Source organism: Lissotriton helveticus, chromosome 11 (genome assembly GCF_964261635.1).
Source record: "Lissotriton helveticus chromosome 11, aLisHel1.1, whole genome shotgun sequence".
In the NCBI taxonomy this organism is placed as follows: Eukaryota; Metazoa; Chordata; class Amphibia; order Caudata; family Salamandridae; genus Lissotriton; species Lissotriton helveticus.
The window spans coordinates 154045762-154062211 of record NC_136072.1 but is presented as its reverse complement, the minus strand read 5'-3'; the positions used below and the strand labels follow the sequence as shown (position 1 = coordinate 154062211).

General features: G+C 41.4%; 1 protein-coding gene across 2 annotated transcripts in view; it reads left to right on the top strand.

Annotated features, from left to right (window-relative positions):
- Positions 1-15853, top strand: part of GOLIM4 (golgi integral membrane protein 4) — a 327568-nt gene extending 311715 nt beyond the window's left edge. For both annotated transcript variants that reach the window (XM_078665887.1, XM_078665888.1), the window contains one exon: positions 10932-15853. In XM_078665887.1, the coding sequence (XP_078522013.1) occupies positions 10932-11075 (144 nt within the window). In that variant the 3' untranslated portion in view covers positions 11076-15853. The remainder of the gene's footprint in view (positions 1-10931) is intronic.
- The last annotated feature ends 597 nt before the right edge of the window (positions 15854-16450 follow it).

Genomic DNA, 16450 nt, shown 5'->3' with positions numbered 1-16450 from the left:
TGAGTGCAGTAAAGGAAAAGGCAGTCTGAGTTATGCTATTGAGCTTTTTAGAAGTCTTTTTTCAATTTAGAAATTCCCTGGCCTACGGTTGCCTTTTTATCTTCCTTAGTCATTCATGGCATCCAAGTTAATTATGTATGTATTATGTGGCAACCATTATCACCAACAGTAATCCATATTTGGATAATTTTTCTTTTCAAAATACATTGTTTTGATGGGCTTCACTGTTTGTTTCCCTCTCTGGAGTCTGTCATTTCTCTGTGAGACCAGTAAGTCAGTTCACTTCATGATCCAGCTCTGGAAGGGTAGCTCCACAGCATCACTCTCCACCTGCCATCCAACAGTAATCTGGGCAGACCAGGTTTTGCTTAATTGGAAAATATCCCTATCAGGGACTGTAGCCTTTCACTGTAGGCTTCTAAATGACCACCCTTCTCTATCCACCTCTGCCACTTGAGCCAAACCCACCTCCTCCATTTATCTAGACCAGGATCACCCATAGTGCCTTACATGAGGGTGGATATCTCCTAGAACTAGGAGTGAATAAGCCATTAGGCAGCAACCGTAAGGCCCCTTTGTGCTCCTATAGCTAAGGAAACCTGCTGTTACCAAGCAAATACGTTATTTAGGGGAGTGCTTGTCTGTGGGAGGCAAACCTATACGCTGCATGAAACTGCCTTACCCATGTTATTTTTCCATTAAATGAAATCCGGTCACTATAGGTTTTGGTGGTTAGTTTTCCATGTTTGGTGACGTGCAGCATTACTATAATTGTTTTGGTGGTAAAGAGTTTACTGTTATATAATAATGCTGGCTCACATAAGTGAGTACACTAGACACATTCATTATTGATTATCAAGTTAATGCTGTTGCCACGCACTTTTGCTCAAAACGTTTGGACTCCGTGCAGTGGGTATTTCATTGACTGGCATCATCTAATTGCTATCTCTGCACAAAATCTTGCTGCTATATGTGCACGTGTGGTTCTACCTGCATCTCAATTTGCACAGAAGGTGGGCAATGTCAAGTAGTGTATTAGAAAAAGAAAAGAAGAACCCTTTTATTTGGCCAAGCAGATGTACTCAAGCAGTTTTTACTACACCTAAAGTCTCTTTAAAAAGACATTCTCTCCGATGTTCCTGTCAGACTAGCTGCCTTCCTCCCAACCCTCTTTTCTCAAGCACATGGCAGGTGGGCCAGCTGCTAGTGTCCAGAGAAAATAAAAATGTTTTTTCATGCACACAGCTGTAGGGAAAAATTACAGTAGACCGTGAAAATGTCTTTAGAGCAGGCATTTTAGAGTAGCACTGCAGGTGACCTTCTGTTTTCATGTACACCATTTCTGCTCCTAACTCTTACATGAAACTTGTAGTTCATCTTAGCACACTGGTCAGTTGAGCCACCTCTTTGTCCCACCATTAAATGATTATAGAAATGACATTTGAAAAGCTCTCAGCTTAGCATTTCTTCTGATGGACAATCTGCAACATATACTCGAGGTACATTTAGAAAGACGTGGTGTGCTTCACAGTGAAACACCTTAGGTGCTCCCATCATGGGATTTTTATTCATATTCTTACAGTACCATAGAACCTCCCCCTTATCAGAAGCAATCTTGTACCTATACCCCGGACTGCCCCGACCCCCACTACCACTTCCCTCCCCGGTCTGGCGGGGTTCTTCATCAACTGCCGATCGGCAGTAAAGCATGCCGCCGATGTCGCTGCTCTCATTCTGAACAATAACACTGACCTACCATCCTAACTGAATCATGGCTTAACGATGCATCATCCCCATGCCTCGGCCTCTTAGTCCCCCCAATTTTAACATTACCAGACTCGACAGACCACTTAACAAAAAAGGTGGCGGAATTGCTTGCATCTATTGCTCTAACCTCCTTGTCTCAGAGCTCTCAACAGATACCACTGATTCCTGCGAATATCTAGCCCTCTCAGTCTGGAGCAACACCACCCTCCTGTGCAACCTGCACGCTTTTTACCACCCCCCAGGCAATAACAATCAATTCACGGACTACCTCATGGAAATTATCATGGCTAAGAACTCCCCCAACTCCAAAGACCTCTTCCTTGGGGACTTCAACCTGCACTGGAATGACCTTAAGGATCCTCATGTCAATGCCATTAAAGACCTCATGGCTGATCTAGCCCTTGCCTACTCCCTACCCACTCGAAAAGGGCTACTCTCGACTGGATCATCTCTAATATGAAAACTGTCAAGCTCATATCCACCGACCCCTGCGACTGGTCAGACCACCATGCCATCGCCTTTCTTCTACCCTGCACCCTCAAAACATGGGCTCCTCAACCTGTGCTCCCAAAACGCTGGGTCAGACACCAAAAACCTAGACCTAATTGAACTTGAGTCACATTGCAAATCCGACCTTCCCCCCCCTCCCCACATCACCTCAGCCAGTGACCTCAATGATCACTACACTGTTTCGAAGTCGAACATTTTGGATGACCTTGCCCCTCTTAAACTAAAAAGGACTCAAGTCAAAGATAGAAACCCATGGTTCACTGGCTCCCTCATGACGAGAGAAGATCCCTCCGTCAAGCCGAAAGAATCTGGAGACAGCACCCATCGACAGATCACCTGAAACTTCTTCGCCAGGCCAGAAATGCTTACAACAAAAACATCCTCAATTCAAAAAAAGAGTTTATCAGAGCGGAACTGGAAATGCTCAGAACAGGCCTCGCAAACTCTTTGAGATGATCAAACTCCAGTTGAACAAACTGTCCAAAACAGCGAAAGAAAAACCCAAGTCTCTTATCCTCAGAAGATTTCTCCTCGTTCTTCGCAAACAAAATCATAACCTTAGATGCCAAACTCAAAGCGGCCTCACTCCCCCCACCAAACACTGACCATCCGCCTCCTCCATCACTGCTACTGACACTGACCTCACCCAAGAACCTAGCGCACTGGTCTGAATTCTTACTCTACGATGAAGACTCCGTCGCAAATATGCTCTACTCCTTAAACCCGAACAACCATTTAAACGACCTGCTCCCCTCGAACTGTCTTGCGACGATTACCAAATCCATTATTCCTTGCTGGACCACGATTATCAATGCCTCTCTCAGGCAGGGATCAATACCAATCTCACTGAAAGCTGGACCAGTTCTCCCTATTCTGAAAAAGCCATCGCTGGACCCAGCCTCCCCTGAACACTTTAGACCAATCTCCAACATTCCCCTCTTAGCAAAAGTGTTAGCTGTATGTGAACACACTTTTCCAAGTCACCACATCAGCAACTTCCATCTACTCGATGACTGCCAATCCGGCTTCCGGCCAGGACATAGCACTTAAACCACCATGCTCCACGTCGTCGATGATGCTCTTCAAGCCCTGGACCAAGACAAAACTTGTCTCCTAATCCTCCTGGATCTATCCTCGGCCTTCGATACTGTCAACCATGAGATGCTACTCGAACGTCTCAAACTTAGGATGGGTTTAGAAGGCACAGTACTCGACTGGTTTAGTTCCTACCTCCAAAACCGATCTCAGAGATTCCTAATCAATTGTGAACTTTCCTCCTCCTCCATGGTCACCGTGGGAGTCCCTCAAGGATCAACGTTGTCCCCCACCCTGTTTAATCTCTATCTAGAACCCCTTGCTGAAATCCTCCGCAATGCAAATATCTCCTTCCATATGTACGCTGATGATACTCAGATCTACATAAAAATCTCATCTCTTGCGGAGATCCTCACCATGAATGAGGCCCTCAAGTTGACCGTCCGTTGGCTAGCCTCAAACCAACTCAAACTCAATGCTAACAAAACTGAGTTCCTTCTAATCTCCCCGCCCAAGAGCAACTCTGAGATACAGACTTGGATCAAAGCTATCACAGCCCTAAACTGTTCCCCGACCATAGTGGACTCTGCCAAATCACTGGGAATCACCTTGGATTACAACCTAAACATGCGAAACCACATCAACTCAATGGCCAAATCTGCCAGATTCCACCTGAGTTACGTATGGAAACTGAAACCATTTCTAGCCGCTCCCGACCTAAAACTAGCAGTCCAATCTCTAGTCATCTCTCGGCTGGAATATGGCTGCTCCACGCTCTCTGGTTTACCCAAGATCACTCTGGCACCCTTAAAAGCCTGCCTCAATGCAGCCGCCAGACTACTTACGGGCTCTAGAAAATTTGATCACATCACCCCTCACCTGAAAGCGTTGAACTGGCTCCCTCTCGAGGCTAGGATTCACCTCAATTTGGCATGCATCACGCACAAGACCCTACACACCAACTCCCCTGCGTATCTTGCACAGAAGCTCGCGATAACTGGAGGAAGCAGAAACTCTCGATCGGCAAATACCTTCCTACTCCGGCCTGCACGTTTTTAAGAAAAAAAAAACTACAATCGCTCTTTCAGCGGGTCTGCTCCAAGAATATGGAACGCCTTCCCGCCTGACATTAGAAGTATCCACTCCCTGGCACGCTTTAAAAAAGAGTCTAAAGCCTTCCTCATGGCTAAATTCCTTGGCTAACCCGCTCCACAAGCACCTAGAGACTTATTACCTTTGTGATACCCTATTCTATTGTATGATCCTTGACTCTGTAAAGATCACCGTGTTATTTTTCTCTTTTTTCTTTTTTTTTGCCAGCCTCGTAATGTAAAGCACCCATGCACTTTCCTCCCTAATGTATGACCATATATTCTGTAAAATGTTCCTATGTACCTTTGCACCCCCTCCCTCCTTGCACATACCCCTTTGACTCCCTGCCTACCATATGACCCTTGTTTCTGCATATCCCCCCGATTTATTGCTATCATTTGTCAACCGATCTTTCTGTATTACTCTTTGAACCTGTAAAGCGCTCGGATACCCTCACGGGTCAAGTTCGCGCTCTATAAAACTTTAAAATAAATAAATAGATGGCTTTCTACAGACATAGCATCAGCCTGCCTTTTCAAAGCTTTTTTTATTTTACGCTATTCATGTACAATTAACATTGCCCAGTCATTGGGGTATAGACACCTCCCCTTTCCACCACACAGCACCTATTAAGAAGAAAAGTCATATATGATTTGGAAAATGGAGCCTTCTACATTCCTAAGAGAAGAAAGACGACCATCTCACCGCACACTACGAAAGCTGTACCAACTACAATTAAGACCATTCTGCGGATCAACTGCGCCTAGATGGGGCCAGAGCCACCATACTAATAAGATGATGCCTAGGAAGTTTATAGTACTGAATAACTCTTACTTAGACTCCTATCTGCTTAGGGCTTCTCTACAAGATTACACCTCATCTAATTGTCCTGTATTAATAAGAGCAGCTTCCTACCACTTGCTCAAATATAGGCTTGTGTTCCACAGAAATCTTCAAAGACCCTGTAAAAACCAGAGTAATCACTCCCAGAGTGGCAATGAAATTAAAGTCAGCAGACCAAGAAAACATTGTTAATTTGGGGGCATTGTACCACTAAACTCTCTTGTTGTGTGCACTGCAAGGAAAATACATTTTAAGCATGGCACATAGCTCATTCCACTTGCTGACATGGAGAGCATGAGGAGTGATGCATTTGGAAAAACTTGTCCCCTTGAGAGCATCTACCTAATGACACTGCTGATTCCATGGAAAGGTTTGTCGAGTATGAATGATACCATTAGGAGTAGGTGAAACAAATTATCAAAAGTCTCCTACAGATGCTCAGCAAGATGACAAAGAAGATTGTAGAAGACGGGAAAGTAATCTCCTATGCAATCCTCAGGTGTGCTCTTAATGCAGCGGATACACCATCTAAACACATGAATAGGTGTTTCAGTTACACTATAATGCTTGGCTATAGTTCATAATGTTGGGAAAGATAAAAAAAGATATGGACACAGCATGTGCATGTATCCAGCTAAGTAGAAAAGATTTGTACATTACTGTAAAGATTTTGACATGCAACTTGTAGCGGTCGTGGGTTTCGTGCAAGACCATCAGAGATCAGGGCTTCAGAAGCACTGTCCACTGTTCCTTCACAGACGTAGAAGCCACAGCCATCATTTCAGGAAGCCTAGCAGCAAGAAACCAGGGCAGAGCACAACATGCAGATTTCGGGTCATGGGCTGCTCAAACAGAGGTCAGAGGCACTTGTGTTAACAAGCATTGACATACCCATCTTTCCCCTCTCCAATCAACCAACGCCTGTGGGGGGAGAAAGGGATTATACCTCCACCAATAAGAGGAAATCTCAGACCAGTGGGTGTGCACCACCATCACCCAAAGTTAATGCATAGAACTTCACACCACCTCTCCAAGCATCTGAACCTGACAACAGTAAACTTTGCATGGTACACTTGGAGGAAGTAAATGCACTGGTCTTTAAAGGAGTGATAGCCGCTGTGCCAACTATCAGCAAGGGCTTGTATTCTATGCTTTCTAATTCCTAATCCCCAAGAACAAGGAAGCACTGTGGCCCATTCTCAGTCTACGAGCGCTGACCGGCTACGTTACGTCGACCCATTTACTCAGTGTCCTCCTATTGTTCACTTTGGGAGACCATATGGCCTCCCTAAATCTTAAAGAAGCCTTCATCCCAGGGTCATCCCAGGGTCACCATGAGTATGTCGGGATTATAGTAAGTGAAGTTCAACACTAGATCATAGTGCTACCATCTGGGGTCACGTCGGAGTGTTGCAAAATGTCTAGCCATGTTGGCAGCACACCTCTGGCAGATTAACTTTAATTTCTTTTGATACCTGGATAAGTGGCAAGTAAAGGGAACTAGTCATGCACAATGTCTCACCTACACCCAACAAACCATTTTGCATTGATCTATATCTTGGGATCAATGCAAAAATACACCTGTGTCTTTAATATACTCAAGTGTTCCTAAGTGCCACACTCAATTCAATTACAGGCAAAGTTTACCCCACCCCAGAGAGTGATGGTATTTCATATACTTCTACCCTTTTCTCAGACACTGTGACAGTGAGAATGATAGCAATGCTGGGGTGATGGTGCCTTGTATTGCTCTAGTCCCAAGTGCAATGTTACAACGTGCGCCCCCTTCAAAGAGCACCTTTCCAGTCTGGTCACAAATGAGTCTGAAAATTGAGACGGTCTAGTATTGGTAGAGCCCTGTGTTCCCCAGAAACTGCAGTGGTGGAATGTAAAGAACGTTTTTGCTGGACCGGTCATTCCTTAAACCACACCAGCTGATGACCAGCAATACAACCTCCTCCCTTATGGGTTGAGAAGGTCACGTAGGAGATCTCGCAACCAAATGGCCAGGGGTCCTTGCAGCAGCATTCCTGCCACTGCAGTGTGTTGGGAATTATGGCAGTAGAGTTAGACCTTAGAGCTTTTCAAGCAAATTTTACATAAGGTGTTTCTCATCGGAACACACATGACCACCCTTTATTTCATCCAGAAACGAGAGGAAGAAAGCAGTGGTGTAACAATAGGAGAATTCTAAATATACTTTGAACAGTTGTGTGAATACAGTCGAACTATTCTGATGTACATACCTCATAAGAAACCAGATCTATAGTTGGTCACACACTCCATCAGGGAGGAGATGAGTCGGTACCAAAAAGCGACATATTTGCATTTTTTATTGCATTTAATTAGTGTTGAGGGCTGGATGCAAGGGATGTTGGCTTCTACTTTTGACAGTTCGAGGAAAGGAAGAACTCTTAAAGAAACCACAATGTCCCCTTAAGGATGAGAATCATTAGAGTGGCATGGTCCTCGGAAGGAGCCACGAAACAGGAGAGGTGCAGTAGCAGAAAATACCTTTGAAGTACCATTAGCAAGCAGAGTGAAGATTGAACCTGAAACAGGAGCTAAGAACGCTGCAGGAGCAGGGTCCTGTACTTAACAGACAAGAAAAAGGAATAGAAGGGCACTGGAGAGAACTTGGCATTCCCAACAGAAATGAATTTGATGAAGAGACCTTTGATTGCATTGTGATTCAACCTGTCCTAACCTGGGCTTTTTATATGTTAGAAACAAGATATGATGTCTGAAAGAGTTTGCCATCTTTGACTAGGAAACTGGGGCTGATTACATGATTACATGTGCCATCTTTCATTGGGGAACAAAGGGCCTTTCCTGAACTCGCCAGAATATTCTTAAAGGATAAAGTATGCGTGACAACGTATTGCCCAATTGTCAGAACCTGTGTATAGAATTCAGCACGGCCAAAATCATCCTTCGTGCATGCCCCATGCTAAATCCCTTGAGACATTGATTGCACCAAGCAGGGAAAAACGGGCTGAGAAAAAGTAGTGAGAAACTGGCTTCCAGAAAGAAGGGTCTGTTACTTCAAGTCGGCCCTTCAGCAGCTATAACCTAGATTACACCTACAATCCCTGTAGGATCTTTAATTACAGCTCTGCCCCCCCCCCCCTAACATCCCACTACCACTGCCAGCAAGTGTGGTGTCTGTCTCCCACACTGTCCAGGCTGCCTTGAACGCTGGTGAGAGTGGCTCGTTGACTCTATCCAGGGTTCAAAGTCCCCAGTCATCAGGAGAGTACAGTGAGTGAACTGCAGTTGTTAGAGAGTGCAAAGAACAACATCCTACAAATGTTTTGTGCACCATGTTCATGGCCATGAGTAGTTTGTTGCCCATCCACAGTCCTCTTCAATACGTATAGCTGGAAATTGCGTGTTTCACATAAAGCGAATACCTTGATGGAATGGCCTTAGCTGTGAAGTGAAAGGCTTGTAATACATACATGCATGCCTAAACTGGTAGACCAATGGATTTTTCCAAGGTCCATGCGATACGATCTCATTTTGGTATACAACTTACTGCTATGGTTGCTGGGTCCTGGGCAGTTAGTAATTTGGGTTGTTCCTGTCCACAATATACAATAAGGAGGAGTTAACGGTGGTAAAAATTCGAACCTATAATTGCCTTACCTGATGCCTCTGTTTGATTCAGATAAAAATGAGAAAACTTTGAGTATTAGCTGTATATGGTAATGTATTTGCTTATCTAATTATAGATCATCATGTGAGTATCGAGAGTAGCAGTCCAAGTCTGCAAATTGTTAACTGTTATTGCATGTGGAGCCTACCCGAACAACATTTTGAGTTTTGTTAGTTATGCTTCCATACCCTCATTTCATACAGATGTAGACAGCTGGCATGCATCCTTGAACAAGTAAAATGAAATTTTGTTTTATTGCAAACCTTGTTACATAAACCTCGTGCTGATAGAGTGCAAGCCTGAACATAACATAATTCACTTTAAAAACTCCTCTCACTGTGCAGTCAGAAAGAAAAGTAAACACCAATCCCCATGTTGGAAGATTAAAACAGCCTGACATTTGACATCTGTCTTTGAATCGCCAAATGTTACAAGTTAAACACAGAATTTAAAGTCCTCTTTAGTTATTGCTTTGACTTTCATGACCAACCAAAATCAGCCTGTGACCCACTAGTGAAGGGAAGGGAAGATTTTAACATAGCAACATTGTCTAGAATGTAAACTAATTAGGGCTCAGAGGTGCCTGTTACTGATTATTAGAAGTGCAATCTGTTTGCCTGTTTGTATTCATACACGGTCAAGAAGACAAAAAAAGTGGTCTTTTGTTCGGCGTCCCGAGCTGTAACTAAGCTTTGCAGACCAGTCGGTCTGTAAGTATGCAGCATAGGAAGAGGGAATAAGACACACATGTGTGTAGCTGGCCCTTTCGTTTCCTTTGAGTCGCCTTCATTATAATTGTAAATTTGGATCTGCTAAAACTATTTGTGGAACAAAAATTAATAATCTTCCTATCCTCGCTTGCTTGTGATTTTTGCATTAACTTGCTAGTTAAATGTTTTTTCTCAAGAATAACTTAACCATTTTCTCATCTGTAGCAACTGGTTGTTCGCATATTAGCAGACAAACAGTTTGATGAAGCTGTGGAGAACCTATGTATCCCATGGTCTTAATCGGTCAACTTCCACATAGTCAATACTATGACTAGGATAGTTGGAAATGCTGGACACAGAATGAAATAAACATCAGAAAGTCAGTTACAAAAAAACATTGGCTTTAAACATTGTTGCATTGTATATGGCTACTTAATAGAATGCTAAAATCCGACATGTATCCTATGTGCCTTACAATTTTGTGGGTCTGTAAATGTTACAGGGTACAGACATGGTCTGGCCAGTCCTACGGAAATTAAGTTTCTCCAGTTCGATGTTTCCATTGATTAGTTAGTCCACTATGGCCCCTGTTTCACGACTTGCTGATCTGTTTTCACTAGGATACTGATGAAGAGTCTAATTCTTAGGTAGTAATAGTCTAGAGAACATTTTAAAGACACACACACACACACACACATACACACCATGGCACACCACACCCCACCCCACGGCTTGTACATAATACCTTACATATGGTAACACTTGTACCAAACATTCTCCTTCTAGCAACCTCTTACTAATTCAAGCTTGAATTGTTAAATCATTCTCTTTTTTTTCTTGACTTCAGTCAATGCTCATTTTTCCAATCTGCTAAATGTCTAAGTGTTGTCAAGAAGGCAAGTGTATCTAAAGATATAAAAGACAAAAATCCAATATTCACATGCTATATAGAAAAGACAAAAAATAAGTATTTACATGCCAGACATGCCAAATGCTTGCTAAACTGAAAATGTTTCCTGAATGCATTTTAGGCGCATATTTATTGGTCGTTGTATTTGACCTTCATTCTCGAGCTGCAAGAAGTTTACCAATAACATAAGCACATAAGCCTTTCAAGTAACGGGACATGTAACATTTGTGTGTTTTATTTTAATGCAAGTTAAATATAACCAACAGACAACGGATGGCATTTAAATATGTTTGATGCTCTGCACCTGTTAATGTTATTAAAGAGGGAGACACTTCCTTGTTGCTTAGGATATCTTGGTGTGCTTCAGTATTGTCAACTTTCACTAACTTTCTGTTTCTGTTTTAAGGTTGATGAAAAGAATGACGGAGTAGGCCAAGAGCAAGGAGCACACCACGATGACCACGGAAAAGACGAACATGATGAAAACTATGAAGAAGATGAAGACGAAGGAGCAGCAGTTGGAAAAACGAATCGCAGAGCGGAAATGTGATGTGTTGAATGAGGAATGACGTCCAAACGAACTTCTGAAGATGCCAGTCTAGATTTTACCTACTGACCTTAAGATCTTCAATTCATGAATTGAAGTTGGACTTTTTGTTTAGTTTATACAATTCAGATATATGCGTTATACAGATTCAGATCTCTTTTTATACTAGATACCAGGTTCTTTTATATAGAAACTGCATGTAAAGAAAGGGACGGACTTGGAATTTTTCCTGTAATCATGCTGTCCTTATTTGATGGTTGGTTACATTTTAAGTTAGCAGCACACTAATTTCAAATTTAGAGTGGTTTTCAACAGTAGCACTATTGATGGAATCCACAGTCTGCGGTCATCCGAAGAGGAGAAACTGAATACGTTGATACAGTGCAGTTCTCAATAACTTGCAGCCATACTCTTGACGAAGTCTGAATGGATGGACTGTCATGAAGCACAAAGCAGTTAGTGCCATTTGCAGTTTGCATCATAACTCAATTGTGCTGTTTGAAAGGACACTCAAGATCTGCCTCGTCTAAAGTCTACCTTTCAGATGATCATTAACTGGAAACCGCAAGTTAAATAGATGAGCAAAGAGTTAGGTTTAACATTCTAACTTTTCATTTGAATTGCATAACCTATATTGCTTGTGTTGTTCAAAAGTGCATGTTTAGTAATGGCAAACTAGCTGCAAGAAGCAGATTGGGTACGTAAAAGAATGCCCTGATAGGACAAACCAATCTGTGGCAAACCACAGGAGTACTGTAGTGGTAGAGCATTTTTTTCAGAATGTCTTTCTTCTCAGATTTCAGTGCCAAACTCTTGAATTGAGATACTTTGGGAGAGACGGTCAGCTGGTGGTACGTGCTTGAGTGATAAACCAGAGATGCTACTGTCTCTGGTGCTGTTATTAAAGCCCCTTAAATCTGGTTAAGGATAACCAGTATCCGGCCTAGCATCATTATTTAAATAAATGCAGTGTTCAAGGTATTCTACAGGTGCAAAGTAGACTTGTTGTTGTTAAAGTTCATCTGAAAGTTTTATGAGCTTTTGTCCATATAGTCCTGCCCAATGATTGTGTTCTAGGCCCCCGTTGGCAGAAAACAAGAAGCTTTCTCATATTGCTTGCCAAAAGCTGCCTAAATTCGTGGGCCCCATTTTTTATTTTAACATCGGGCCCTTCTTGAGTTCCATTTTGCAACCATCAATGTTCTGTTGTGCTCGACTTTGAACATTTTTGGGCATTTATTGACTGCATTTCCTTTTGATGTTCAATGACCCATTTTATAATGTCCTCTTAATTGGTGCTAATTTTGTGCAGTAGCCACTTTAACAAGATGAACTTCAGCCTCACAATTTTTCAACCAAAAGCCCCATGGAGCTGTCTGCTCTCCGATATTGGAAGACAACATGATATCTGCTTATCTGCTTATGTGCCAGACAGACTGATTAATATGAAGGACCATGGCAAATGCTGAGACGTGGGTGCTTTAGAAGATGGATCACCAAGACTGTTCAAAGTGCCGTCTTCAGAAGCCTATAACGGACCATTATATTTGGGTGCAAATGTGGGATACGTACGTTCCCAGTTCACCACTAGACATGTAAAGGATTACAATTTTTATTTTTTTATTTTTTAAAGTTGATTAATTCTAAATTGAAAAACTGGTCATAATTTGATATCACATCTTATGCAGTGGTTAGTTGAGCAAGGTTGTAACCAAGTAAACACGAGGGAATCGGAAGCCCATATCTCTCACTGGTGCAATATGTGCAACAGAAGTAAGCCTTTGATTCTGCAGGCAGTCACTGGTCACTTTAAGAATAGAGCAGTATTGCTGAAAACATCATCCTGACCGCTTCCCTCTTGCCTACATTTTTAACATAGGATAAAAGATGGGGGAGCGAAATGTTGATTCATGTAGATCTATCAAAGTTAAACATTTAGGTTCATTTTCTTTGTCTTGCAGAAGGGAATTTTGAAGGAGTCCTGTGCCTTGCATTACGTTCAGTAATGTCCTTATTTTCTTCTTGATATGAATGTCCTATTCGCATTCTTCATACAGATATTTTCTTGCATGTATTCAGGTAGTTTGGCTGCCATGAAATTAGGTGCATTGGTTATGTCTGAATCGTTTCCTCCTTTTCTGGAATTTTATAATCACATTGGGTACTGCACCTACACTTATGTGGCTAATGTGCTTTAGTCTTAGTTATAGTGATCTTGATGCAACACATTTTTTTATAACTGCAAATAGGCAGCACAGAGTAAAACTTTTTCCGAAAGCTCAGATTTTGCAAGAAGCACTTTTCTGTATACGTTTCATCATTGATCATATTTCAACACCTCAAAAGTGTGTGTAGACCAACATATCAAAGCCATGTCCCAGTAACTTAGTAATTATGTTGTCTCGCGTTCTCTTTCTTTATTTAAATTTTTAGTTCTGATTGTCCTATTGTGCTGTCTAACCAAATTTGTTTTCTACCGGGAAGCATTTGTGTTAACCTGAATGTTTTGTCTTGAGGAATACTTCCTTTAAACTGGTTTTTGGTGACAGTTTAATATTTCCTTTTAAGCGAGCTCCCATGAATGAGAACTCCGATAATGCCCCCCCCGGGTCTGTCTTACACCCCTGTATGATATCTAAGCTAGTGTTTCTCCTGTGATCAATGCATTTCATATTGAGAAACTATAACAAGTTTACATACCTCCTTCATTCACCACTGAGGATGCAAAATATTAAATGTATTCGTTATTTGGGCAAGAATGCTACTCATGACGCTCTACCTGTCAGATTGTTGATTATTATTGGGATGTTGACACTAGTCTACCAAAACAGCTTTAGTCCACTTTCCAGCATAGTTCCTAAAATTCAAAAATTTCGGCACATGGCCATCTTATAAGGTTCATTTTAAAAGTTTATATTCATAGATAGACACTCCCTGGCCTTGCCTTTGTTTTCATATCTGAAATATTTCATTTTTTGGTGCAGTGCCCTTCTGTGCCTTCCGATGTTTTAGAGCATTGCCTCAAGCAGCCGTTGTCCTGTTAATATGATGAGATTGAAGGCACAACATTTATAGTCCATGTACATTTGTCTTCCGACTGATCTTACATGAATGTCTGTACATTAAGGATAAGTTTGACAAAAATCCCAGTCCCAGCTGCACAATAGGTTTTCTCTTCCAAAGAGGGCAGTGATCCCTCCATTTTATTTAGTCTTGTTTAGAGAAACAAGAGTCCCCATAATTGACCCTCTTTTTTTGCACTTTGGTGAAACAATAATGAGCAAGGTATGTCTCTAGTTCAGTAGAACATTTATGGTGAAATTGCTTTGGTAAGATTGTCAGGGGCCCATCTTTTACTTGTGTTGTCTGTATGTCGAAGGCTAATTTGTATTTACTTTGTGGTTCCAAGTAATGCTTCCTCCATTAACCAAAGACGCCCAGGGCTTCTGGTCTGCCCATGGTATACAATTTCTTTTACCATTAATGAAAAATCCTACAGCAATGTTGTTGCTCTTTTAAGGTGGTCTCTATACAGCCACGTTCAGAAATGGTCTACTGAAAAAAGTCACGCCATGAGACTTTCCACGGTCTATGTGAGTTAAACTATTGCTGTTCTTACAAAATCTGTCTTTCCAAATGTGTTAAGACAAAACTGAAATGATGCTGAAACCTTTCTATAGCCCATGGTTTTCATACGTTTCTTGTTTATGCATGTTTATCCCTTTCATTCCTTCTCGCTGCAGCCTGTATGCAGAATGAAGCAGTTGCCTTTCAAACTCCTGAAGTACTTAACACCAGTATGTCCTTGCCATTTTTCAGCGCCACAATTCCCTCTTTCATTTTCACTATCTGTAGATAGAAGATGAGTTTACAGATGCAGCCCAGTGCTGGGAAGTGTAAGTCATGCATTGGAATCTATCAGCAGACATCAAGAACCATTGACAATGGCAATAATGTGTCAGAATGTTTTTTTAGACTCCAATAACCCATCTATGTCAATGGCACAACGTTTTTCACTAGTACTTTGGTTCTTTTTACATAATTTGTTTTTCATTTTAGTCACATATCTTCCCCAGCCTCTATGTACTTAGAATGTGTGTGTCTTTTGTATTGCCTGGAATGCCTTGTTCTTAGTCGCTAAGGTCTCTGAAGCCATTCCCTAACCAGTGATGTTACCAAATTGTGCATATCCTTGTAAAGTCTGTTTTCCTTAATCTTTCTCACTACCTCTCTATACTCCTGACAACCTACAAACAGGTCCATGATGTGCACTACATTAATTTATCTCTCACATAGGATGTAAGATATGTAGCCCCAGGTGGGGCTTTTTTGTAACTTTGTTAAACTTGTTTCTCTTTGAGGGAAGATAAATGCCAGGTCCTCAGTAAAGATGAAATAAAAATTAGAAACAGGTACTAGCATCCAGTGAATTGCCTTCTTGGAGTTCATTTCTCAAAGCAGAATTGCTTGCCCCAAGTTTTCTGTACATGAATGATATGTAGTATTTTCCTGTTTATAAGAAATGCAGATTTTTGCATTGATTGCATTTTGTAAACTTCTTTCTGCGTTTTGAGATTTCCTTAAATAACAGCTGCATAATGTATAAACATGTTTATCACTGTAAAATGTATAATATGTACATAATCTCCAGAATATAAAAAATATTTTGGTAAATTAGTCTGTATTTTTATGTCTCATTTACAGAATGTAATTACTTTAGGCTTGAATAGGACTTTGGTTGCAATCAATAAAACTAGAATTGCAGGTCACTTCTTTTTAAATATGACTTCTGTTTTTCTTTTTAACCAATTAATAGTACTGGTTTGTATGCGATGCAACCCTGTGAGCCAGTATTGGCTAGCTAATATTTTCAAAACAATGTACGTAGCAGCTACATACATTTTTACCACAGTTTGAAATCCGTGCTAACTTTCACAGTGTTAGAACTGATACTTTCACATTGGAAGTGCATTTCTGTGACTTAATTTGCTCAAATTGACTATCTGCAATAACCAGTTTACTTACGTGAAGTTATGCATGAATCCACACTCGGTGTATTGTGCTTTCTTATTTTAACCACTGAGTCCTTTAAATATTGTAAAAGAAACCAGCGATAACACACGTGCCTAGACTTTTTTCAACTACTCCTGTTTACTGATGCACTACCGGTACTAAGCTTTACTCTCACTTTAAGCACCATCACTCGGTGAATGTTTTAAGTTTTGTAATACAGTTCCTGCTACCTCTTGAGCTATAGGTTTTGTGTTTGTGTGGAACTGGATTCACAGTGTGTACTTCCAGCCAGTTCATCTTGTTATTGCCTCCTTGGATTAGGATCAATAGGGGAGTGAACTAGTTAACTATCATTGATCATTCTC